General features: G+C 36.7%; 6 protein-coding genes and 1 long non-coding RNA gene across 7 annotated transcripts; 5 read left to right on the plus strand and 2 right to left on the minus strand.

Annotated features, from left to right (window-relative positions):
• Positions 1–1,652: 1,652 nt before the first annotated feature.
• LOC100637263 (ADP-ribosylation factor-like protein 8A) lies at positions 1,653–3,443 on the plus strand. Its single transcript, XM_003389719.3, has 7 exons — positions 1,653–1,841; positions 1,902–1,982; positions 2,029–2,102; positions 2,841–2,934; positions 3,003–3,070; positions 3,154–3,224; positions 3,285–3,443. The coding sequence occupies exons 1-7, from the start codon at positions 1,719–1,721 to the stop codon at positions 3,332–3,334; spliced, it is 561 nt and encodes a 186-aa protein (XP_003389767.1). The 5' UTR covers positions 1,653–1,718; the 3' UTR covers positions 3,335–3,443.
• A 58-nt stretch (positions 3,444–3,501) lies between these two features.
• Positions 3,502–6,375, plus strand: LOC100637389 (saccharopine dehydrogenase-like oxidoreductase). Its single transcript, XM_003389720.3, has 12 exons — positions 3,502–3,704; positions 3,792–3,979; positions 4,057–4,186; positions 4,238–4,275; positions 4,479–4,679; positions 4,741–4,788; positions 4,836–4,955; positions 5,665–5,721; positions 5,768–5,832; positions 5,884–5,927; positions 5,986–6,067; positions 6,170–6,375. Exons 1-12 carry the CDS (start codon positions 3,542–3,544, stop codon positions 6,267–6,269), a joined length of 1,236 nt encoding a protein of 411 aa, XP_003389768.1. The 5' UTR covers positions 3,502–3,541; the 3' UTR covers positions 6,270–6,375.
• A 32-nt stretch (positions 6,376–6,407) lies between these two features.
• LOC100638016 (WW domain-containing oxidoreductase-like) lies at positions 6,408–9,337 on the minus strand. Its single transcript, XM_011408454.2, has 8 exons — positions 9,144–9,337; positions 9,013–9,077; positions 8,597–8,654; positions 8,338–8,537; positions 7,463–7,569; positions 7,140–7,414; positions 6,831–7,089; positions 6,408–6,706 (listed from the first exon to the last, which is right to left on the minus strand). The coding sequence occupies exons 1-8, from the start codon at positions 9,299–9,301 to the stop codon at positions 6,515–6,517; spliced, it is 1,314 nt and encodes a 437-aa protein (XP_011406756.1). The 5' UTR covers positions 9,302–9,337; the 3' UTR covers positions 6,408–6,514.
• A 36-nt stretch (positions 9,338–9,373) lies between these two features.
• On the plus strand, positions 9,374–12,961 carry LOC100637517 (repressor of RNA polymerase III transcription MAF1 homolog). Its single transcript, XM_020002088.1, has 5 exons — positions 9,374–9,936; positions 11,206–11,697; positions 12,203–12,322; positions 12,416–12,498; positions 12,709–12,961. The coding sequence occupies exons 1-5, from the start codon at positions 9,854–9,856 to the stop codon at positions 12,762–12,764; spliced, it is 834 nt and encodes a 277-aa protein (XP_019857647.1). The 5' UTR covers positions 9,374–9,853; the 3' UTR covers positions 12,765–12,961.
• On the minus strand, positions 12,945–14,591 carry LOC100638143 (neural retina-specific leucine zipper protein-like). The gene has a single exon (XM_003389726.3). The coding sequence runs from the start codon at positions 14,392–14,394 to the stop codon at positions 13,537–13,539; it is 858 nt and encodes a 285-aa protein (XP_003389774.1). The 5' UTR covers positions 14,395–14,591; the 3' UTR covers positions 12,945–13,536.
• A 343-nt stretch (positions 14,592–14,934) lies between these two features.
• LOC100638272 (glutathione synthetase-like) lies at positions 14,935–21,500 on the plus strand. The gene is made up of 13 exons (XM_020002090.1): positions 14,935–15,023; positions 15,136–15,410; positions 15,596–15,671; positions 17,602–17,753; positions 17,809–17,848; positions 17,900–17,973; positions 18,041–18,121; positions 19,364–19,444; positions 19,571–19,640; positions 20,054–20,175; positions 20,220–20,289; positions 21,124–21,205; positions 21,271–21,500. Exons 2-13 carry the CDS (start codon positions 15,145–15,147, stop codon positions 21,465–21,467), a joined length of 1,311 nt encoding a protein of 436 aa, XP_019857649.1. The 5' UTR covers positions 14,935–15,023; positions 15,136–15,144; the 3' UTR covers positions 21,468–21,500.
• On the plus strand, positions 15,679–16,719 carry LOC109585936 (uncharacterized). Its single transcript, XR_002186733.1, has 2 exons — positions 15,679–16,514; positions 16,563–16,719. It is a non-coding gene; the product is annotated as an uncharacterized LOC109585936 (long non-coding RNA).
• Positions 21,501–22,658: the final 1,158 nt, after the last annotated feature.

The following is a 22,658-nucleotide window of genomic DNA, read 5'->3' on the forward strand; positions in this document are numbered from 1 at the left end:
TGCATACAGAGCTTCCATCATCATAAACTAGGTTAGCATATATAAGTGGTTTTATTCTTTCTCTATCATCATGCATTGTAATGAAAGCAACTGCTGTGTAGTTTGGATCTCTTGTGTCAAAATATGCCATACGTCTTACCTGTAAAATACAACAGAAATTACTGAGCAATGTATAGTAGAATCTTAAAAATGACTCATTAAATTATCACATTTCGTTAATGATGGCTGCAATAGCTTTTTTTTAATTTTAAATGCTCACTATAGTTCTAGATGTGACTCTGGTCCATAAGTGATCCATTGACTTTGGATGATAATGGAAGGTATCCTATAAAAAGAGGAGATTAGATGAACTACTGGTATACTAGGTGCATACAACAGAGATTGTGGTCGAGCTTTATAAAGTTGGGCATCTGCTGCTAGGCAATAATAAAAATTTGTCACCTACACTTGGAATACCGAAACCATTGTTGAGGACTTAGGAATAGACAAACATTATTATTTGTAGCATAATTATAAACTGCAAGGCTGTTATTACTAAAAACATATTTATATAAAACAAGCAAAAATTTGGTATCAAATAAAAGGAAATTCATTACTTTAGGAAGCCATTATGATTATTGGTTCACAAAATGTCAAACTCTTCCATGGATTCCATTGTAGTACAACATGATATAAGGACTTTACTAGTCTCGTCCCCCGCCCCACGAGACTAGGACTTTACATGTATCTAATAGATACTTCACTTAAACACAATATGGTACAAAGCCACATTAATACCCACTTTCATGCACCAAAACTGGGTCATTGACCCTTCCAATTGCCTAAATGCTGTCATGACTGAGTACACTGTATACTATTATATGCCCTTTACTTTAACTCACCTTTTCCTCAGTAATTATTGGATGAAGAGAAGTCCTAAGAAAAGAAGTAGTCATAAAGGTGAGGCCATTCTTAGGAATATCAAAGAATGTGGGTGAAATCACACTTAGTTGCCCCTGAACATGACTGCATGAAAAGTAACAAAAAGGCAGTAAGCTTAAGCCCCAAATAAATCCAATAAGCAATATCTTTATCAGCCTTGACCGAGGACATATCATATTGGGTATGGTAGCTAGCTCCCTGTGATGATGTCACTTCCTCTACATGCTCTACCTTCATAAAAAATGGAGGATTCTCTGTCTTTTCACTTTAGCAGCAGTTATCTCACTAATAATACCTGCAATTGACTCAAAAACTTTAACTCATCCAGAAAAAAGAATGCAATTTTCTTTTTTTAATCATTGCAGTAAAATGTTCTTGAGTTGTAACTGGTCTCAGACTTCTTCACCTATTACACTTCACAGAAACTAGTAATCTGCTAGTCTCGTGCTAATAATCTGCATACACTTAAGAGCAAGAATAAGATCTGCACTATTTTCAAAAATTCAATATCTTTGCCTTTGCTAGAAAAGTGTGGTTTAGCTATCTGAGACAGAGAACAAGCTTTTGTTAGTATATTTATTAGTTTTTTTTTAACTGGATACACTGACATTTTTGAGTCAATTGCAAGTATTATTAGTGAGCTAACTGCTGCTAAAGTGAAAAGAGAGAGAATCATCCATTTTATTTATGAAGGTAGAGGAAGTGACATCATCACGATGCATGATGATAGAATAATCCACCCACTTCCTAGAAGCACATTTAATAAGCAGGAGGAGCTGAAAACAGGGAAAGTGAAAATGTTAGGATTCTTTAATCGAATCATAGAATGGTTTAAGAGCCTTTTCTGGAAGGAAGAGATGGAGCTCACCCTGGTTGGCTTGCAAAACTCTGGAAAAACCACATTCGTCAACGTTATTGCTGTAAGAATGATTCTAAATAACGCCCCACCCTGTACATGATATCCCCTTTTTTAAATAAAGAGCGGCCAATTCAATGAGGACATGATACCAACAGTTGGATTCAATATGAGGAAAGTAACGAAAGGCAACGTTAGTATTAAAGTGAGCAAACAGCATCTACCATGACTGCATTATTACTTCTTTTTAGCTTTGGGATATAGGTGGTCAGCCAAGATTCCGAAGCATGTGGGAAAGATACTGCAGAGGCGTAACTGCTATAGTGTAAGTATGCATCAGGGTTTCTTGCAGGATGTTAGCATATGTGCTCAATTTATTATCAGTGAATTTTTAAAGTTGCTCAAAAACTTGGCCAAACCCTGTTTACTATAGCTTAAGGTTTTTGGCTGAATTTTGGCAAAAATGACTAGGAAAGAGTTCTCCATTTTATAATTTTTTTTCTGATACATATGCATGTTTATAAGTTGTGTAGCAAGTTTGAGCTGATTCCGATCAAAATTGGATTTTTAATGAATTTTTAAAGTTGCTCCAAAATTAGATAAAAGTCCCTGTACTATAGTACAGGGTCTCGGGCCAAATTTTGGCGAAAATGACTAGGAGAGAATTTTTCATTTTAATTACATTTCTCGATGCATATACATGTACTTATGTTGTGTAGAAAGTTTGAGCTGATTCCGATCAAAATTGGATTTTTTATGAATTTTTAAAGTTGTTCCAAAATTGGATAAAAGTCCCTGTACTATAGTACAGGGTCTCGGGCCAAATTTTGGCGAAAATGACTAGGAGAGAATTTTTCATTTTTATTACATTTCTCGATGCATATACATGTACTTATGTTGTGTAGAAAGTTTGAGCTGATTCCGATCAAAATTGGATTTTTTGAGTTACTCAAAAAAATCAGGCCAAAACTTTAGCATGTCTTGCGGGAAACCCTGAGCCTGGTCTGCATGCATTGGCTCTTGCGGCTGGGAGCAGTTTTTACTTTTTATTCTCTTCTCACAGTTATATGGTGGATGCAGCCGATCTTGAGAAAATCGAGTCTTCCAAAACAGAGCTACAACTTTTATTGGACAAGCCGCAATTGACTGGAATACCAGTATGTTGTGTTTTATGTTTCCCTCTCATCTTAACCCACATCTGTCTCTTCATCTGTCTCTTATCTAGGTTCTTGTGCTTGGTAATAAAGTGGACCTGCCTAATGCACTGAGAGAGAGAGAACTAATAGAGCGAATGTAAGAACCTTGTCAATTCATGTTGGTTGTAACTTGCAAGTATTTTATTAAATATTATTGTTGTTTCTTTTCGTATATCACAGGGGTCTCAGTGATATTAAGGACAGAGAGATATGTTGTTACTCTATATCTTGCAAGGAAAGGGAAAATATTGGTGGGTGAATTTTACGATGAGAAGTATCATCATTATAATTGTTATGATTATTATCTGTAGACATCACTTTACAATGGCTGATCCAGCAAGCCAAGAATCAAAAGCCTTGATTATATACCTGGTTCCGACAAATGAAGACTAAGAGAGCTAATAATTATGTGTTTTGAGGCTGCTGTTCTGTGTGTATTTTGTAATAAAAAATATTATGTTTATCTTTTATTATTATTAAAAATGTAAAAAAAAATTAAAAAAATAAGTAGATAATTTCCCAGTAATATCCCAAAAATATATTTGTTTTACGGAGCCAGGTGTCAAAAATGGCCTCCACTCGCGAGTTCGATTTTGTCTTGTTTGGTGCGACTGGGTTTACTGGAAAATACGTAGCAGAGGAGCTGGATAGGATTCAGAAGGAAGGGAAGCGTTCCTTCAAATGGGCAGCTGCTGGAAGAAATGAAGAAAGAGTCAAGGAAGCTTTAGAAGGTGAAATGAAATCCTCACGATGGAATTAATTAATGTTGCACTCTTTGTATTATAACATTAAAATTCAATTTTTGCTCATTAAAATAGGCCTTGGTATTGTGGGCGTGACTACGATATCAGCTAACATTAATGACGAGGAGTCCTTGAAAGAGATGTGTGGGCGTTGCAGTGTTCTACTGGACGTAGTTGGCCCTTACGTACTTTATGGTGAAGCAGTTGTCAAAGCATGTATCAACCAGGGGACCGATTACATTGATATCACTGGAGAAACATACGTAAGCATTTATTTAATTATCAAATTATAATTTTTAAAAATCTTATATTAGTTTATTTATTGATAATTTTTTATCAGTACATAGAGTCCATGGTTGATAAGTATGATGCTTTAGCGAAGGAGAAAGGAGTTTATTTGGTTAACTGCTGTGGGTTTGATGTCATCCCTAATGACATTGGATCGCTTGTACTTCAAAAAGGATTCAATGGTACGGGGACCTATAATTATCACGTTTTATTTTAGTCATTATCTTTGTTAGGTCAACTGGCATACATTGAAAGCTATGTCTCTACTAATGTAAAATAACAAATATTCAGTATTATTATTATTTATTATTATTATTATTATTATTATTATTATTATTATTATTATTATTTATTTATTATTATTATCATTACTATTATTATTATTATCATTATCATTATTATTATTATTATCATTATCATTATTATTATTATTATTATTTATTATTATTATTATTTATTTATTATTATTTTTAGGGTAAAGGGCTTAATACCGGTACATGGGAATCGGCCATACGTAGCATCAGAAGTTACAAGAAACTTGCCGAACTTCGTAAGAAAGCGTCCTCAAGCCGTCCTCCTCTCCCTCTGGTGAAGATGCCAAAGAGACGAACCATTTTCTTCTCTGACGTGACTCAAAGCTGGTGCGGCCCGTTCCCTGGGGCAGACAGAGCTTGCGTGAGTTCAGGATATACTTAGTATCTCAATAATCTTATCATTCTCTTCTTTATAACTTCAGATGCTGCGCAGTGCTGGGTACAGGCATAAGACTGATGGCTTACCAATGGTACTGATAATAATAGTAATAGTTTTTTTATTTTTCTTATTTTAAAGTTTCAAGTGAAGACGTACGCTAGTATTGGTAGCCTGTGGAAGACGTTGATGCTAATAATTGGATTTATGATCATAATACCTATGTCACTGACTGGGTTTGGTGCTAAACTACTGCTAAAGGTTTGTTAAAGATATAATTTTATTCAGGATTTCCCACAAGGCATACTAAATGAGCTGACAAGCACTACAATACAGTACATGGCATTTGGAAGAACTTTAAAAATTCGTAAAAAATCCAAATTTGATCGGAATCAGTTCAAACTTGATATACAACATTAGAACATGTATATGTATCAGGAAAAATTATAAAAATGATAAATTCTCTCCTAGTCATTTTTGCCAAAATTTGGCTTGAGACCATGTACTATAGTACAGGGATTTTGGCCCGATTTTTGAGTAACTTTAAAAATTCATAAAAAATCTAAATTTGATCGGAATCAGTTCAAACTTGATATACAACATTAGAACATGTATATGTATCAGGAAAAATTTTGAAAATAGAAAATTCTCTCCTAGTGATTTTTGGCAAAATTTGGCCCGAGACCATGTACTATAGTACAGGGACTTTGACTCAATTTTTGAGCAACTTTAAAAATTTGTAAAAAATCCAAATTTGATTGGAATTAGTTCAAACTTGATATACAGCATTAGAACATGTATATATATCAGGAAAAGTTATAAAAATGATAAATTCTATCATTATGATTTATGTCAAAATACCCTGTACTACAGGGTCTTTGGCTCAATTTTTGAGCAGCTTGACAATCCACTGCATGAGCCAAAATCTTGTGGAAATCATCTCATTAACTCTTGAAATTCCTTTCCATAGTATCCCGGTTTATTTTCAGCAGGACTTGCTCGTAAAGGTGGTCCCAGTCGCAGCGAAGTAATCCACCTCTTATTACTGCCCTATGCTTTCATTGTTCCTACAGGTGGAGAAGGGAACATTCACAGTTGTATTGCAGGGATCTGGCTACAGTCCTGATAATGAAGAGAAGTGAGTTTGTATTTCATTTCCTATATAATAACTCATCCTTTTCCTACTCAGGGTAAAGCCTGATGCATTCCTCAGGGTTAGGGTAAGAGGTGCTGGTAAGCAAACAAAAAGTGTTGACATTAATCACTTTCATGTACTCCACCTTTCTCCTAGAGCCTGGCTATATAGCAACGTCTGCCATGATGGTCCAATCTGGCTTCTGTCTACTCAATGAAAGAAGTAAACTGCCAAAAGAGTAAGTTTTACATGTACATACACATGTACTTGCATCATTAGTTTGATGGTGTGTGTTTCTGATAGAAAGAGCTAAAAATGTTTTTATTCTTATTTCAATCAGTGGCGGTTTCTATACACCTGGCGCAGCTTTTGGCAAGACTGACATTGTTCAGAACCTGGAACAGACTGGGAAATTGAAATTTACTATTGAACAAGTCTAGAAGAATTCTTGCACTCTTGTATGTTTATGTAGTATTGTGTTTTCCCCACTCTCTCTTGTTGATGTCATTTTTGAATTGTTTGATTACCTTCAATATTCAAAATAAATCATGCAACTCATCCTTGTAAAGGGAATTTCATTCAAGTGGGAAAGGGGGAATTTAATGTAACAATAATTATTATTATTTCAAATATTTTATAATTACTCTAAATCTATTAAAAATTAAAAATATTATTGCAATTCCTGCTAGTCTTTCCCCCATTGTGTCATCTTGTCACGTATTATTTGGGTGCTAAGGTCCCAGAGTGCAGCTGCTGTCCCGTGGCTCTGTGCCTCACCCGATGGCTCTGCAACAGAGCACCTGTACATATACAACCCGCTCACTCCCTCCATCACTGGGTGAGCTCCACAGAACACTATACCTGATGCAGCTTGAGCCTAAGGACACATAACAAAGGGAGAGCAAAAGGTAAAACCAGATACGTGTTGTATTTCTGGTGTAAAATCCTCAACATTTTTCTTGTTCACTCAATCTAATACTTGTGGTATGTTGATGGCTTACCACTGAACTGGTGAAAGGTCTTGCTGTTATTCTAAGCAGCTTGTACATGCAGTTGGTCCTTCTCAGTAGTCCAGTGGGGAGGAAGTTTCCAGGGTGGACTGCATTGGTGCATATCAGTGGGTGCCGTCTGTACAGCTCTTGCATCAGGAGTATGCAGCATAGCTTTGATGCACCGTATGCAGCAAAATAATTATAATTCTCTCTATTGGGATTCTTGAGATACTGGAGCTCCAGTTTTGTTGATTTTGGCGAGGGATACCTGTTGAAATACAGCAACATTAACATATACCCTCTTTCCTTCCAACCCACCAGTGTGATTCAGATGATACAATGACAATGCGTGGGAGTGTCGACTTCGAAAGTATGTCCTTCAATAGATTAATGAGATAAAAATGTCCCAAATAATTGACGGCGAAATGAGACTCCAGTCCATCCTCGGTCAGTGTGAAACTTGGCTCGAGAAGACCGGCGTTACACACCAGTATATCGAGTGACAGACCGGAGGCAATAAAAAACTCTGAAAATAATCGAACACTTCTCAGCGAGGCCAAGTCTAAGTCACGATGCTCTACTTTGGCCCTAGGCTGTATGATGTAAGGAGAAGGATAGCTTTATATATAAAGGATACGTACGTGGGATTTTTGTATCAAGTTGACAGCAGTAGCTCCTCTCCCTCTGTCACGACATGCTAATATAACGTGAGCACCGTGAGATGCTAAACTCCGTGCTGTCTCATAGCCTATTAATAATAATAACACACAAATAAATAAATAAATAAATACTAGTAATAACAATAACAATAACAATAATAAACTGCACAGGCTAGGACTGCCCCGTGGTGAAAATATTTTAAATTCCAGTAATGTCAGCATAATTAGAGTGTAAGGGAATTTTGAAAGTTGACACATTATACAAAACAAAAAAACAACAATTATGAACACTACTGGGATGAGATGCTAGTGATATAGCACAGCTTACAATGTAAATCTATTCATGTATTATTATTATTATTCAATTTAACATCATCCTTCACTATTCCGTATGATTGTTAATATGATTAGGTGGTAGACATTGATACTGAATCAAGGTCACGCTGTCCTTTATAAAATAAGTTAACACTTAATAGTAAAGAGACTGAGTCCTAATCTAATTGAACTGGTAAACACAGACATCCTTAGCCTTAAGGCTTCACACTAGTGGTCTCCCCCTGATTCTTTTTTTATAAAAACTAAGTGAATTCAATTAGGGATCAAAGGTTGAGACAGTGCAATTACTGCAACAGAAAATCAAAGTTGATACAACAAACAAAGAGAAGATGGTCTTGGACAGAGATTAGCAGTACAAACAGAAAACACTTCCTTCGATAATTATGACACTTCAAACCTAACCTCAGACCAACAGGCAATGCAATCTGGGGTATTATTATGTGCTATAAATAGATTTAAACTAATTTAATATAATGTAGGAGGTTTAATTATCATCAATATAATGATATCATTGACCATACCCAGTCCAGAGTTAGCTCCGGTTACAATGGCAACCTTTCCCTGTAGTGAAATATCTTTTAAAACATCATCAGCAGTAGAGTAAGGTTTCAGACGATGCTGGAGTGGATTAAATGAGCGAATCCCATACTCTTCGGGAAAATCAAACGCTCTCCTATTGAGTAGGCGTGGATCGACTTTGGAACACACGCCCTCTAAATGACTATAATGATAATAATAATAATATTAATATAATAATTATTATTATTAATGGTAACTTACTCGACAAATACAACAGCATCATCTTCATCTTTAAACAGCTGCCAGCCATATGAGAGATCTAATTGATTAATTATAAATTACAATAGCATATGTACATTACATTCAGCGTTTCCCTAAGAATTTTGGTATAGTGCTCATGCAGCTTCTTGTCAATGGATTGCCAAATTGCTCAAAAATTGGGCCAAAGTCCGACTTTGGCTGAATTTTGTCAAAAATGAAAAGTTGAGGATTCTCCATTTTTATATTTTTTTCTAATGCATATACATGTTCTTATGTTGTATAACAAATTTGAGCTGATTCCAATCAAAATTGGATTTTTCTGAATTTTTAAATTTGTTCCAAGTGTTAGCCCAATTAGTTCACTGTACATAGCATGGGAAACCCTCCTTACGCAATCCCCCATTCCTTCTGCTTACGTGATTGAACTCTGTATTTCATTTTAGTGACTGGGTGTGACCAATGGGTTTCTCTCTCATTGTGACTGCAATCAAAATGAATGGATTTACAATGAATTTAGCTCAGAATAATAATGAAATTCCCTACTCACTCTATGAAAAATACTCGTCCTTCTGAAGTAACTCTACCCTCCCATCCAGCTGGGAGACTAGTAATGTCTTCTCCAGGGCCATGGCCCCAATAAGGGAGTGACTCAAGTGGGTCGGGATATGGCGGAGAACGTACATCAGCCTCCTCAGACGACGCCATTTTGGAATTATCTGCGCATGCGCAAAACTTTTACAGACACACCCTCTTTTGGCGGGTGCCAATATTGTCACGTGATGTGGGTTTGGCTGTTTATCTGCAATATCTGCAATTAATTCCTAGATCAGCATTTGCCAGGTCATCTTGCCTCTATTTTCTCATTATTCTGTACTTCTAACACATTTCTAACTGAGGAGGACCTCTCCCAGACACTCTCCTTTCAAGCAAACCCTCTATCTCTTCTCACAAGTCTTCGAACTCCTTCTCTGGAGACGTCATTCACACTTTCACACAGTTGCCTAGGTTACTCTAACTCCCTCTCTCTCTCTCTTCTCGGTTGGACCTTGAGGAGATCAAACCCAAACCAGTGCTTTTACACAAGTCCTTTTCTGTCTTTATGGCTGTTCAGAACCTCACTTATCAGACTCATTTTAATTCAAGCAGCAAGAAGCCACAAATCACACATTTTTTCATTTTTTGCTCCTCCCAGTTTTCTCCCCCTTCCTTCTCGCTTTTGAATTGAACGTTTGTCTACAGAGACGTCAAAATTTAACAATGAAATTGTTGGAAAATGCAAAGTTGGATGGGATCAGTACTGCATTAAGTATAGATACTGGTCACTGTCGCATCAGTGGAAGGTAAGATTAATAATTATTTTATATGATCAGTACATCCTGCACTATAATCGACATGCATTGGGTAAATGATGGACCTCTATAATAAATTATTACGCAACTCGAAATATTGATTAATGTATTATTGATTGTAGTTCAATGAAGTGGTTAATGCTTTTTGCTATTCTTATGATGAAGAGTATGTGATAATGCAAAACTGCCCAAAGTGCAGATATAGTATAATATTTCTAGCTACGTGTATGAGATAATGTGAACGTAATGTGTGAATTACAACTTCAATGGGTAGCTTATATTCACTTTTTCACTCACTCCTTCATTCATTTGATTCACATGATTCATTATTATGATGTTTCCATTGATAACATGATCATCATGCATCATTGACTTACTCATTCCACATCAAAGGTCAAACTACTTAGAGTATGATTTAACATTGTACTCCTTATCCTTTAGCCTTTCACTAAATTTCCTATCCGCCCGCTCACTCATTAATAATTAAGCATTATATGACCTCCACCCTCTTCTTGTTTGTTTTTCATTTTCACTGATAATATTATATTCCAGACCCCTTATCATTCCAAATCCAGACCCAGTGTCAGGGGTTCGGGGAATATTGGGCTATTGTTGTTTTTGTTACGTGCATTTTCATATTCATTACCAAGTGAGGGTCTGACATGAATATGCTTATACCATTGACCGTGAATACTCTTACATTGTAGATTGTATTGTTAGGCTGTGGGGGCAGATCTATGACACATTCCATTCCTCTATGTGTTGAGAGTATTCACATAATGTGATGTCCTCTTTCTCCTGATTACTTTCCCACCTGTTATATGGCCACACTACCATATATAGAGTACACCATACATAATACTACCAGCATATTAATAATAATGTACACGTACATGCACATAAAAGCTGTATTATCCTTTGGTTAATATCAGTAGCATATCTCATACAGTTTATATAGCTAGTGTGCTAACTGCTAATGCTAAGGTTCAGGTATTGTATTACAAGTCAGACTATGTATAGTGTGACTGTCACTTGCATTCCATCACATGCCATCTCCTTTGGCTGTAATGACAATTAATATATTTACACTGTAGTGTCTCATGTCAGTGTGTAGCTAGTAGCTACAGGTACTCTAGATTGAATCATTATCTCCTTTTTAGTCTTTATCTGACTACTCTCATAACACTGCACCTGTTAGGTTAATCACTGATCTCTCTCTCTCTCTCTCTCTCTTTCCTTCTCTCTCTCTCCCTCCCCTAGGGTTGAAAGTTACTCTTGCAAGATGGCCGGCAATGACAAGAAGCTATACAAGCAGCTCTCATCACAAGATGGTGGCCAGTCCTCGTCATCAGTCCAGGCTCTCTCGCCTCCTCAAACCCTAATAATAGGCTCACCGGTCTATGGTAGCCCTAGTCTACTGCCTCCTGTGAGCCTTCCAACCATATTAATGAGATCAGTCAGTGGCTGTAGTACAGTTAGCTCAGATTCGTCTCAGCCTCAGCTTTGCGATACCATCTCTCACAAGACCTTATTCTATTTAAAGTCCACCCTTAACGCCTCCTTTTACCCTGACTATGATTTCTCTGATGCAAAGTCGGACGAGTTTAGTCGCGAGCTGTCGGTCCAGTGGGTAATGGACGCAGTAAGGTCTAACCTCTCTCCTGCTGTCTGTGATCGGTTTGCTAGTCTTGAGTCGCAACTGTGGGCAACCATTGATGAGGAGATAATCCTTAAAGACTGTGACATATACAGGTAAACACAATGCTCCTACAATACAAGTAATAATGCGTATGCTTTGTCGTTATTATTGTGTTGGTCACTCCATTATCGTACCTACATTAATCATTTTAAAAATAAATGTAAGTAATTTGTCGTAATGCAGTGCTAATTGTATTAAACCAGTCGTCATGTCTTTGTGCCTTAAAGATTGTGCTTGGGCTCTGTGTTTGTGTGTGTGTGTGTGTGTGTGTGTGTATGTATGTATGCCTGTGGTATTCCCCTGCATAGTTAGACGCCCTTACATATTGGGCTGTTTACTAACTTGGAGGTGTTGTCCCTCTCCATACAATGAGAGCTTGTACTAATAGAGTAGTTTGTACCAATATCGTATGTCAGTGTTTAATTTTATCGTATTAGCGTGCATATAGAAAATGAACTAGTAGTAGGAATGCATGTTTGTATGAGTAGAGGCAGGAAGCTGTTTCCTTTGAATTCATAAATACATTTCATTTATTAAACATATATTCTCCTTCTATAGCTATAATGCCGATCTTGAGTCAGATCCGTATGGCGTCGAGGGTAGCCTGTGGTCATTTAACTATTTCTTTTACAACAAGAAATTAAAGCGTATCCTTTTCTTTTCTTGTCATGCAACAAGGTAAATGTCATGTCAATATTCATGCATGTTAATATGTGTAATGTCTCATGATTGTTATGAATTATGATTATGATTCACTCTTTTCATTTTTAGTCCCAGTGCTGAAGACATGGAGCTGGAGGTCTGCTCACCAACTTTTGAAGATACAGACCTCCTTGACCCTTCAGATATTGAAGGTAGGTAGTTACAAAGGAGTTTGGTGATTAATGGGATATCTGTGATAATGTGTTATTACTATTGCACAACCAAAAAGGCTTGCCTTTAATGGCTATGAATAGTAACAGTGTCTATTAATAGAAGTGTGATGATGTAATAGTGATGACAATAACTGTGACGTGGCAATAACGACTCAGCATTTTTTTATGTCTTCTTTATCCTCCTAATAGACACTAACAACGGGACCACCTCCGCCTCTCAACTTCAAGAGCTCTTTTCTTATTAAAACAATCCCACCCTCACATCCTCTCTCTCTCTTCTTTCTTCCTTCTGTATATATTCAGAGCCGTGTGTGCTGTAGAGTGCTATTAGTATTACATCAGCCCCCCCAAAGAACATTTAACATTATGTAAATCTCCCTTCCATCCCTCCCTCTTTTTAAATGTTAACAACATTTTTTATATCATTTAGTTTCAAAACTAATAATAGTTATTATACAACAATAATAATAATAATAACAACAACAACAATAATAAGAACAAAAAGAAACGTTGACACAAATAACAATGACGAATAAAAATGACTCAGTGGACAAATAAATTCAAAATAGATTGTGCAAAGTGATACCTGATACACGGCTGCCATAGACAGCCAGGGAATATAAAAATACAACATTTTTTAAGGCAGAGAGAGGGTCACATAAGACGAAAGCAAATAACTTTAGCAAATACAAAATAGCCACTACTACAAATACTTAAATAATAATAATAATAATAATAATAATAATAATAATAATAATAATAATAATTTTCTATAACAATGTAATATTTGGTGGAATTGTCTCCTATCACTATTATAGGCGTCATGCTATTTGTAGGAATAAATAATTATTACAATACTTGTTACGTGCATGAGACAGGGAAGACAGAGGGAAAGACGGTAGAAAGAGGCATAAACGTTCAAAGGAGAAAAGGGTTATCATAATGGGTGAGTTTAAGCATCAAAGGACATAGAGAGACACAAAGACATACTTAATCGTGAAGAGAGAGAGGGAGGGATTACGCGTTCCCTCCCCTTTCGTACATCTGAGCCTTTCTCTTCCATCCCTCCTTTTCATGTTCTAGGCTCTTGACTTTGTCCTGGAGCTGAGCTATCTGCTTCTGGAGCTCGTCCCTCTCTTTCTCCAGTTGGTTCTTTTGTGAAACCCTCCGAACTCTCGAATTGTACGCATACCCACGGTTCTTCAGTGTCCGTCGCCTTTTCTTGAGCTGCTTTACGACATCTTCAGGTAAATCCCTGCATATCGTGTTAAGATCTCTAGCACTTAAACTGACCAACTGCTCCTCCGTTAGTTTTTGTATAGGTTCTTTCTCAAAGCCAGGGGGTAGGCGGAGCTGAAAAGTGTCGTTTGGGTCGTCATAGGAGCCCTCACTCTCGGGGCTGTATGGAGAAGCAATGGACTCCATTCCTGTCTGGATCTGGTACTCTGCCCCTACCGGCGGGAGTTGACTGCTTGCTACGCTCACAGCCTGAAAAGCCATTGAGCTCTGTGGAGTCAACCAGAAGTTGTTACTACCGGGGAAAGGGGGTCCTCCCGTGCTGCTACTGCTGGGCTCCAACCTGTCTATATGGTGATGGGCGCCGTGAGAAGAAGAAGACTCGTACAATCCTGCTGTTGATGGATAGAGACTACCTCCCCCGTGACCACCCGTCGGGGGCAAAATTCCTTTTCTTTCCCCCGGGACGCCCATGAGTGGGTCACCTCGAGTTTTGCAGTGAAAGTCCTGCTCACCACCAAACATGTATGGCTCTTCAAAAAGATCCAGGGACGAAATGATATCAGTTCCAGGGACTGGTACTTCTCTACTGTTAATATTGTAGTAAGGATGGTGACTCGCAAAGGGCGTATCTGCCATCGCAGTCACTCACCGGACTCAAGGAAAGAGAGAATTGGTTTCTTTTAGGCTTCTAGAATCACACACTGCAATAAATGAGTTGCCTTTAGTTTAAATAGGAGCAATAGTGGACTTGTAATGAGGCAAAAGACAGCTCAGCAGAGGTACAGCGTAGAAGCAATTGCTGCAGTCTCTTTGTCAACGTGGACAGACCTGTCATCTACGATCTTTTATACGAAGAGATCAAAGCCCGCGAACTCCCGCCACCGGCCGCAGATTTGAAGGTGTGGCTGCTCTGATGCAATTCGATTTCCTGCATTCCATTAGCTTGCGCAATTATAATCTATCTTGTCACATGACGGATGGTTGATTTATGGACAAAAGGAAGTGAGAAGTTTATATTCTGCATTCTCGTCGTTTCTCTTTGAAAATGTACGTGGCTATGCTAAAGCTTATTCCACATGAATATTGTTATTGTTAATTATTACTGGCTAATTTTATTGTGTGGATTGTGTATTTTTATGTACAATGGGCGGGTAGGGTCACTGGCGTGAGGCTTTTCATTATATGCACTTTGTTTATATAGTGGGTCGTTGTTTGAAGTCAGTCTCACCAAAGCATCCTTTATTAATTTTAATCCAAATCAAAAGGTATTAGCATCAACTTCATAACATATTCGATGGGTTAATGGAATGGGGTCAGATTTAGCTTAATTATTGCAATTTTGTTATTGCAATTTAAAAAACTTATTACATTTTATAGTTGATCATCATGTCAGGAGTCATTTCCACGTCACCCAGTAGTTCTTCATGGTGGCAGACCACTGAGGCAGCTGAGGATACCCGAGACTACGTTATATCAGCTGGTTTGCTGCTATATACTCCCGACGTCCTTCCAACTAATATATCCTGTGTCCTCACTCCTAGTCCATTCCCACGTCTTCTTTTCCATCACGCCATGAATATACAACCTGCCCTTAACCAGTTGATCGAGTCTCTAAGCAAGGACTCTGATTTTATTGCAGAAGCATTTAGAAAGTAAAAGAGAAAGGGGGGGTTATATTTTTCATTTTTTCAACTGTTGTTTTGTGTTGTTGCACTCTCCCATTGATTAGTTTATTCACAGTTTGACCCCAGTGGGCTACAGTGTGTATTGTTTTTTATAATTGTTTCTACTTTATTTAATTGTCATGTAATGAGATACATTATGTTCTTCTTCATAGGATTCTAAAGTCAGACGATTTTGTTAGACACCTAATGGACATTTATAATGAAGTAAAGGCGTCAGGTGATAAACAGGTCAGTGAATAACAATGATCTGTGAACAATAATAATTTGTTATTTTTTATTGGTAAATTATTTCTTTTTGCGGCTTCTTGTCTGTAGCAAGCTTCTGCAGGCCCAGGCCTATGAATATACTTTATTGTTTAAAGATATTCATGTGGGGGGAGCCCTGGGGAAATCCCCAGGGACATATTACGCATCTTCATTGATTAATAATGTGATTCCTGTATTTGGAATGTATGTGTTGCTTTGTGTGTGTGAACTTTGCTTCTGGGAAAGTAAATGGATTATTCATTGATTAATGCGTTGGTCTTTGGAAAAAGCTTAAGCATGCCATTACTGCTAATATTGATGTCTAGCTTCTATTTTTACACATTTACATGTACAGACACACACACACACACACACATACAAAGCATGTTTACAATTATCAAAATTCACATAACATTATGCTCCTGGGTAGTATTATCCACTTAATCACTTGTACATGTGCATCCATGCATGCAGCATGCTCCCCTGATGTAGGTGCTATTGTAACAATGTACTCTTGAGTTTTGATACTTTATATATACTCATCAGTTTGACACATAAGCAAGCATCAGTCATAGCTTAGCAAACAAAGTATGAGAGTCATGCACAGTGTTATATTGAAAGGAGTGGGAGATGGAAAGAGGGTATTCCATATTGCATATTGTTAGAGAGATAGCTGTTAGGCATGTGATTGCTAGCATGGCAAGGAAATGAGCCAAAGCAAATGAGTGGGAGAGAAAGGGGATACAAGAGGTGAACATGGACACCCTATCAGTATGGATGGGGGCACATTGTAGAACTACTCTTTTCACTCTGACATCAAACAAGGTTTATTTGTATAATACATGATGCTCCTTATTGTGATCCTAATCGCAGTTTGTTTGTTCGAGCCATTTTTAGACAATGTGAAGATCCAGCTGTTTCATGTGACCCTTTTGTAGTTTTTTGTGTTAGAGCTCGTGTTGGCTTGTTAGGGAACAGTGTCAGGATTAGGATGATGACCCTCTGTCACTTTCTGATTACAATTTCCAAAGAATAATCATAAAATTAATAGGCTGTTTTCGCATTTTAATAATAATTGCTATTGTTGTTGTTATTGTTTTTGTTATTATTATTATTATTATTATTATTATTATATTTGTAACTTTAGCCAAGTTAGTACTGTCTATACTAGGCCTCATCCATGAGTATATGCATGAACTAAAAATTCAATTATTATCATCATTAGTAGTAAAAATAAAAAATGTTTTCACACATTAATAATGATGTCATTATAATTTTTTGCTGTTTACTATATTCCATGGGATATTGCATATACAATGTACATGTACATGTTAATCATTACAATGCTATAGAGACTGACTGTTGATTTATTGACTTTTAAAATGGCATGTACACTATGCATATTAGCTATTGCACCATCTCGTGTACATATACATGTCTAACCTTCTATTAGTACCTTTTGTTCTGATGACTGTCTGTCATTCTCACTCTCCCTCCTCTCTCTCTCTCTCTCTCTCTCTCTCTCTCACTCTCCCTACTCTCTCTCTCTCTCTCTCTCTCTCTCTCTCTCTCACTCTCCCTCCTCTCTCTCTCTCTCACTCTCCCTCCTCTCTCTCTCTCTCTCTCTCTCTCTCTCTACTGTATACACATACACCCTTTTAAAATACTAATAAACTTGTACAAGATAATTACATTATGTCTTCCTAATTACAGTTTAAGCTCATATACTTATGCTCGGGATATGTATATAACTTTAACTTTTTGGCTTCTTTTAATGCCAAGACAAATGTTGTCATGACAACTTAAATGTGTGTATATAGTTGTGGCTTTGATCCCGCCTAGCCTTTGACCGGGGTTGCATTCTGTTGTTTAATTAAACTATAATGTGGTCTCTGGTTTTCACATATTATAGACAACCTGTCTGGGTTTTCACAGGACAGATTACCTCGTTGATGTTCAGAGGTCACATGATGGCCGGGTCTCCCTTGGACTCAAGATGGTGGAAATCAACACGATAGCTGCAGGTTTTGCAAGTCTTAGCTCTAAGATGGCCGACCTTCAAAAGTATAAACAATAATTAATGAACCTTTAACTGATTTTAAGCTATTTGCCATAAAAGGTATGTCACTAGCCGTTACACACCTGGCAGTGTCATTGAAGTAAGTCTGTTTGTGTGTAACTATATAATCTTCCTTCCTCTCACTAATCAGGCTGAGCCTAATGGATGCTTTGATGGTTTTGTTGATGCATTTGCGACAGCTTGGAAGGAATATGGACAGAGCAAGTTTGTTTTCCTTTCTTTAAGAGTCATGCTCTTTTTCTCTTCTCTCTCTCTCTCCTCTCTCTCTCAGTTCTGTTATTCTATTTGTTGTGAAGGAGAATGAAGCAAACAAGTTTGATCAAAGACAGATTGAGCACGGTTTATGGAAAAGGTCAGCCTTAAAGAAAAACAAACAATACTTACTTGTTTTTCTCCAAACATAAACAATAATGAGATACACGCGCATTCGCATACATACAAATGCACTAGTACTTGTACAGTCTATTTACTTTCACACAATATAAACTAATGCAAGGTATATGACATGCAGTCACATATTAATCAAACAATAGAATATTAGCATAGAACATTAGTATACACTGCTGCATCCTTTCAAATTTTTCACACAATATAAAAGCATATAGCCACTATTGGCATAAATCCATGCATCACTGTATATAGTGTACAATATTCATTATTCTTCTCTGCTCATTCCTAGTCATCATGATGATGCAGTCTTCTATTAAGCAGCTGCATAACACGTGTTTGTTATCTCTAAATGTTAAATTCACATGTACAAGTCATCGTGCTCCTTATAAGCAGGGCTGGGGCATGTGTGTATATTTCTCTAATGCAATAAAAGTTAAATCATTTTTAGTTTATGCCTCCATCTCTCTTAGATCACCATTGTGACATCACATGTGTATACAACCGAACGTGACTCTACTAATTAATGTGTGCTTTGTTGGAAAACACATTTATTGACAAAAGCACGATTAATTATGTATGTTGCATGTTGATTTGCATGTACATGTGCCCATGATGGCCTAGCTAGCATATCCCTCTCTTCTCTTTTTGTGTTCTTTGATTCCCCTTGACTTTATGACGGGCAGTTTTGTCTCCAGTAAGTGTCTGTGAAGTGTTTGTGTCTTGTTTGGTGACACCGTTAGAACAGGTGGCTCGTAGTACAAGGAACAGTAACAGTTAATGGGCTAACAGCAAATGTCCTTGTTTGACTGTCACCCTTTACCCTATCTTGAAGGAGGGGACGTATATTTAGGAATTATGCTAGAGGAAGAGAAGCATAATGACATAATATTAAATTAATTCGTATCAGTTTGCATATTCTCTCTCTCTTATTAGTTAATTTTGAATTCCCCCCCCCCCTCACCCCCCACCTCCTACTCATTCTGAATTAACCTATTTAGCATATGACAAATCTCTCTAAAATATATGTTAATAGTTATTATGAAATTGCTGTTGATGGTCTATTGGCTTAATATGGGGCTCTAATCTAAAGATGTTAATTAGCTAGCAGACAGTGATGATTATGTTCTATATATAGCTAGCTATTGAGGCACACACTAATAAACACACTGGGCACAGTCATGAATTGTTTTCCTTATGCATGTAGATATTCAATAAGAGTTATAAGGAGGACATTGACGGAGATAGGGAATACCATCAAACTGACTCCCGAAAGAGAAGCATTTATGTAAGATATGTACAAACAGCAAGCATTATTAGTCCTCTCTCTCTCCCTCTTTCTCCCTCCCTCCCTCTCTCCCTCTCTCCCTCCCTTCCTCCCTCCCTCTCTCTCCCTCTCTCTCTCCCTCTCTAGAGATGGTTATGAAATATCTGTTGTCTACTACAGAGCTGGTTATGGTCCCTCTTGTTATCATAGTGATATTGTAAGCAAATGCATCATGGGCACCCAAACTATGGAATAATGTACATATAAATATATCACATATTAATATTGTACATTTATATACACGTACTTAGGCGGAGCCAATTTGGGCGGAGCTCCGCCCTAACGTTTTATAGTGGAATGACACCTGCAAGACTCTATGGCTAGTTTATTGCCTTTTAGCTCACATGTTTATACAAGGTTTAAAGTTGTAGTGACCCACTACTAAAATTAGCTTACATAGTCTTTGTGGGCTTAATGGCCCATTGATAGTAATATAAACTTTTGTGGTGTTTAGGCGGGTTGAGTGAACCAATGAGGGCTGTCTCTCATTCCTGGTTGTTTTGTTATTTTTTTGAGGGAAATTGTTATGTCCGTGCATGCCTTTATGTATAAAGTATTGGTTGTACACAGGAATGGAATGGAAGGCGTCTTTTGGAACTCTCAAAAGCAAGTAACTGTCCATCTGCCGCCTACCAGTTGATAGGATTCAAGAAAGTACAGCAGATCCTTAGCGAAAAAGGGATTTTAGAAAAGTGGATATTTTGTGTGCTTTCATGCGTGTTCATTGTTAATTTAGATACATAAAGGAAGAGGGTGTTGTTTCTGATGTGAGGCAAACATTCACTGGTCAATACACACTAGAGCAGGTATGGTATCTACTAATAATAATATGTACATGTACTTTGTGCTGAGGATAATGTAATGTATTTATTTATTTATGTATGTATTAGTGTACCTACATGTACATGTATGTACATATATGCATTAATGTACATAAAGGAGTTTATCAAAGAGAGGGAGGAGGGTATTAAACACCTAATACATTATGTGTTGTGTACCACTTAGTACCTCATTGTGTGTTTGACTCTTCATCAATGAAGCAACCCTTTGTTAATGTAATTTATGCCTCCTTCACATCAAAGTACACTTCTCTCTCAGTAATGTAATATTATCAATAATTGACATGTATTATTGTTCTCTGTCTATCAACACTTTCACTATGGTATGTGTATGTGTATGACTTGTACCTTTCATCTGTTGGCTGATCTGTGTCCATTCCTGTCTCCTCTCTTTGTTTGCTTGTGTTTGTGTTGTGTTTGTCTGTTTTTCCTTTGAGTGTTTTTGTCTGTTGGTTTGTCAGTGTGTGTGTGTGTGTGTGTGTGTGTGTGTGTGTGTGTGTTAGTGGAATATTATAGAGGAAGCTTCTTGGTCATGTGTGCATTGTGTAATATTATTGGATCTATTATGTAACTTTTAGTTTTGGCACTTTCAATCATAGTACAGTGTATGTACCTGTCCAAAGCATAAACTTGTAGGTTATTTTGATTTAAACTAAACATTCCATGCATTTTTGAATTATAACAACTTAAAAGTAAGTCAATAGCAATGGACAATAATAATTTATGGCTTTGTCAAAAGAATTTGGAATTGTTTTTACTTAAGAACTTTGAGTTATGAGTTTTGGATCTTCTTTTTTTTAGAATCCTGAAGGAGATAAGGCAGTTGCCATGGCACTAGAAAATCCTCAGCGTTTTGTAATGAAACCACAAAGGGAAGGAGGAGGTAATTTATATATTATTATTATTTTATTATTTTATATAAGAATCTTGACAATCTTTCCTTTCAAGGCAACAACCTCTACAATGAAGAATTAAAAGAGACTCTCTCTAGGATTAGTTCGTCAGAGGAGAGAGAGCGCTACATTTTAATGGATTTTATAAATGCTCCGTCTTTTCCTAATTTTGTTTTAAAAAAAGGTGAAAAGTCCATCAAAAAAATGAGAGTCATCAGTGAACTGGGAATATATGGTGCTTATGTAAGGTGAGACAGAAGTCAATAAAATTAATTGTTTTATGGTTTAGAAAATTTATATACATGTACTTATGTTGCATAGCAAGTTTGAACTAATTCCAATCAAAATTAGATTTTTTACGAATTTTTAAAGTTACTCAAAAATTGGGCCAAAGCCTCTGTACAGTGTCTCGGGCCAAATTTTGGCAAAATTTACCAGGAGAGAATTTTCCATTTTAAGGATATTTTCTGATGCATATATATGTACTTATGTTGTGTAGCAAGTTTGAACTGATTCCGATCAAATTTAGATTTTTTACGAATTTTTAAAGTTACTCAAAAATCGGGCCAAAGTCCCTGTACTATGGTACAGTGTCTCGGGCCAAATTTTGGCAAAATTGACCAGGAGAGAATTTTCCATTTTAATGATATTTTCTGATGCATATATATGTACTTATGTTGTGTAGCAAGTTTGAACTGATTCCGATCAAATTTAGATTTTTTACGAATTTTTAAAGTTACTCAAAAATCAGGCCAAAGTCCCTGTACTATAGTACAGTGTCTCGGGCCAAATTTTGGCAAAATTGACCAGGAGAGAATTTTCCATTTTTATGATATTTTCTGATGCATATATATGTACTTATGTTGTGTAGCAAGTTTGAACTGATTCCGATCAAATTTAGATTTTTTACGAATTTTTAAAGTTACTCAAAAATCAGGCCAAAGTCCCTGTACTATAGTACAGTGTCTCGGGCCAAATTTTGGCAAAATTGACCAGGAGAGAATTTTCCATTTTTATGATATTTTCTGATGCATATATATGTACTTATGTTGTGTAGCAAGTTTGAACTGATTCCGATCAAATTTAGATTTTTTACGAATTTTTAAAGTTACTCAAAAATCGGGCCAAAGTCCCTGTACTATAGTACAGTGTCTCGGGCCAAATTTTGGCAAAATTGACCAGGAGAGAATTTTCCATTTTAAGGATATTTTCTGATGCATATATATGTACTTATGTTGTGTAGCAAGTTTGAGCTTGTTCCGATGAAAATTGAATTTTTTTAGAAATTTTAAAGTTGATTCCTATTAAAATTGGATTTTTTAAAAATTGCTGCACTATTAAAGTTGACTATTATACCATTGGCTATAGTACAGGGATTTTTTCATAAATGGCGAGGAAGAAATTCTATTTGTTTTTTATTACATTTTGTGATGGACATACAGA

This window comes from Amphimedon queenslandica, unplaced genomic scaffold, assembly GCF_000090795.2.
Source record: "Amphimedon queenslandica unplaced genomic scaffold, v1.1 AMPQUscaffold_12982, whole genome shotgun sequence".
NCBI classification, from domain to species: Eukaryota; Metazoa; Porifera; class Demospongiae; order Haplosclerida; family Niphatidae; genus Amphimedon; species Amphimedon queenslandica.

What these genes read in the sequence shown, in the direction of transcription:
- LOC100637389 (XM_003389720.3), top strand. Translation starts at nt 3,542, where the DNA reads ATGGCCTCCACTCGCGAGTTCGATTTTGTCTTGTTTGGTGCGACTGGG. An exon ending in AGTCAAGGAAGCTTTAGAAG is followed by an intron (nt 3,705 to 3,791) that starts GTGAAATGAAAT and finishes TCATTAAAATAG; the next exon opens with GCCTTGGTATTGTGGGCGTG. An exon ending in ATATCACTGGAGAAACATAC is followed by an intron (nt 3,980 to 4,056) that starts GTAAGCATTTAT and finishes ATTTTTTATCAG; the next exon opens with TACATAGAGTCCATGGTTGA.
- LOC100638016 (XM_011408454.2), bottom strand. Translation starts at nt 9,301, where the DNA reads ATGGCGTCGTCTGAGGAGGCTGATGTACGTTCTCCGCCATATCCCGAC. An exon ending in CGGAGCTAACTCTGGACTGG is followed by an intron (nt 7,570 to 8,337) that starts GTATGGTCAATG and finishes TATTATTAATAG; the next exon opens with GCTATGAGACAGCACGGAGT. An exon ending in ACTTGATACAAAAATCCCAC is followed by an intron (nt 7,415 to 7,462) that starts GTACGTATCCTT and finishes TACATCATACAG; the next exon opens with CCTAGGGCCAAAGTAGAGCA.
- LOC100638143 (XM_003389726.3), bottom strand. Translation starts at nt 14,394, where the DNA reads ATGGCAGATACGCCCTTTGCGAGTCACCATCCTTACTACAATATTAAC.
- LOC100638272 (XM_020002090.1), top strand. Translation starts at nt 15,145, where the DNA reads ATGTCAGGAGTCATTTCCACGTCACCCAGTAGTTCTTCATGGTGGCAG. An exon ending in AGGCGTCAGGTGATAAACAG is followed by an intron (nt 15,672 to 17,601) that starts GTCAGTGAATAA and finishes CACATATTATAG; the next exon opens with ACAACCTGTCTGGGTTTTCA. An exon ending in GAGCACGGTTTATGGAAAAG is followed by an intron (nt 18,122 to 19,363) that starts GTCAGCCTTAAA and finishes TTATGCATGTAG; the next exon opens with ATATTCAATAAGAGTTATAA.
- LOC100637263 (XM_003389719.3), top strand. Translation starts at nt 1,719, where the DNA reads ATGTTAGGATTCTTTAATCGAATCATAGAATGGTTTAAGAGCCTTTTC. An exon ending in AGAGGCGTAACTGCTATAGT is followed by an intron (nt 2,103 to 2,840) that starts GTAAGTATGCAT and finishes CTCTTCTCACAG; the next exon opens with TTATATGGTGGATGCAGCCG. An exon ending in CAAGGAAAGGGAAAATATTG is followed by an intron (nt 3,225 to 3,284) that starts GTGGGTGAATTT and finishes TATTATCTGTAG; the next exon opens with ACATCACTTTACAATGGCTG.
- LOC100637517 (XM_020002088.1), top strand. Translation starts at nt 9,854, where the DNA reads ATGAAATTGTTGGAAAATGCAAAGTTGGATGGGATCAGTACTGCATTA. An exon ending in AAAGACTGTGACATATACAG is followed by an intron (nt 11,698 to 12,202) that starts GTAAACACAATG and finishes CTCCTTCTATAG; the next exon opens with CTATAATGCCGATCTTGAGT. An exon ending in TTTTCTTGTCATGCAACAAG is followed by an intron (nt 12,323 to 12,415) that starts GTAAATGTCATG and finishes TTTCATTTTTAG; the next exon opens with TCCCAGTGCTGAAGACATGG.